Genomic DNA, 1,729 nt, shown 5'->3' with positions numbered 1-1,729 from the left:
GCCTTAGTGATAGACTCGAGTTCAAAGGATATGACTATGTGGATTTTCATTTTTTAACCCCTTAATATTAAACACCTTCATTTAGAAATTGCATTTTGTCTTTATTTGTGTTAACTTTGTGTAATATTTAAATTTGTTTGATGATCTGAAACAATAACGTGTGACAAACATACAAAAAATAGGAAATTGGAAAGGGGGCAAACACATTTTTTCACACCACTGTAAATGTAAAATGCAGTTTAAAAAAAGGTTCAATAGTGCCTTTAGTAATTGTAAAAAAAAAAAAAAAAGATAAATCTTGCATAAATACTGTATTTGTGCAATAGAACCTAAATTAAATCATAATACATGGAAGTACCAATTTCAATGCATGATCATTTATTTCTTTGTAACTTTCACAATGGCTAAAAATCCACTGAATATAACAACTGTGATTTTAGTCTTGAAGATGATGCTTAAGTGGTTATATTTGTACACAGATCAGTATGGGTTCTTGAGGGTGTGATCCATGATGGTCATCAGAGCCAGCCAAGTCTCCTGAGCGGTGGGGATGATCTCAGATGCAGGGAGGAGGAAGCCATAGCGGCCGGTGTCCCTCAGCTCAAAGGTGTACGAGTACTTGATTCCCTGGTTGTAAGCCCAGTCAATGCTCCCACCACTGGCTTGGTCTACAAACAAGCAGTTTTACCATAAGTACAAAACAGGGATTTTTTGATGGCTAAGTCACTAGTTTTCAATATCTAATAATTACTTTACATGTTGATTTTGATAGCAGTAGAACACAAATAGTAGTAGTTTTGATTGGTAAGTGTTTTCCTTTCACCAGTCATATTGTAAGACAAAAGCGAGCAAGAAAAAAACATAAATATTCAGTGTGGTCAAACATGTCTCCCTTTTAAGATGTTTTGCAGACACTTACAGATGGCGTTGATGATGCTACCAAATTTGTAGGAAGTACCATACAGGGACGCCAGATCAGTGACAGCCTTTTGTGCTAGGTTATCCTATATCAAGAGACTTCCATCAAACTTTTTCAAATTAATGTTATACATGTTTACATTACAGGCAAACACAAGGTCTAAGAGGTTAAATGACTGGTACTAGACCCAATTTGATCATGAAAACATTTTTTAAGGTTTTCTTTTCTTTATTTATTTTTTTACCAGCTCAGTATAGTCCTTGATCGGAGTCCTGGTGTAGCCATAGGGAAACATGAGCAACTGAGAATAGGAGTGGATGGAGATGAAGGCCTTAATGTTGTGAGAGTTCACAAATCTCACAATGGAATTGACCTCAGACTCAGACTGAGCTCTGGGTCCACGATAGGTCTGTGAACAGGGGTTGCCACTGGAACCAGGTCCTACACATGATGATAAAACAGAAAAAAAAGAAACTATCTTAAAAACGTCTAAATTTGGGTCACATCCCAACTTTAATGGGCTTTAAAACCTGGTATAGAATACTCTGCAAAAACAACAAAACTTAGACACATTTTCATCCATTAATAAATTCAGTGCCATTTTCATATTGTAAATTATTTTAAATTTTTTTTAAATAAAATACTAAAACAAAGCTGAACATATCAAAACCAATTGACTAACTAAATAAACAAATAAGTAACTATTCCCCCTGAAAAAAAAAAACAATGACAATGTCATCTCACATATTTTTCCCACAGTCGTGAAGGAATTCAAATACATGCACTTCTTGACTCCTTTCCCTTTACTCT

At 34.9% G+C, this 1,729-nt stretch overlaps 1 protein-coding gene across 1 annotated transcript; it reads right to left on the bottom strand.

Moving 5' to 3' along the window:
* Nucleotides 1-361: 361 nt before the first annotated feature.
* Nucleotides 362-1,360, bottom strand: LOC102290103 (carboxypeptidase A1; the record flags this gene model as incomplete). The annotated part of the gene is given in 3 exon segments (XM_005950473.3): nt 362-668; nt 920-1,004; nt 1,164-1,360. Coding segments are annotated over 3 exon segments (470 nt in total), but the record flags the coding sequence as incomplete, so codon positions are not given.
* Between the last annotated feature and the right edge of the window lie 369 nt (nt 1,361-1,729).

This window comes from Haplochromis burtoni, unplaced genomic scaffold, assembly GCF_018398535.1.
Source record: "Haplochromis burtoni strain Fernald_Lab_line unplaced genomic scaffold, NCSU_Asbu1 Contig_796, whole genome shotgun sequence".
NCBI lineage: Eukaryota > Metazoa > Chordata > Actinopteri > Cichliformes > Cichlidae > Haplochromis > Haplochromis burtoni.
This window is presented reverse-complemented; position numbering and strand designations above follow the sequence as displayed.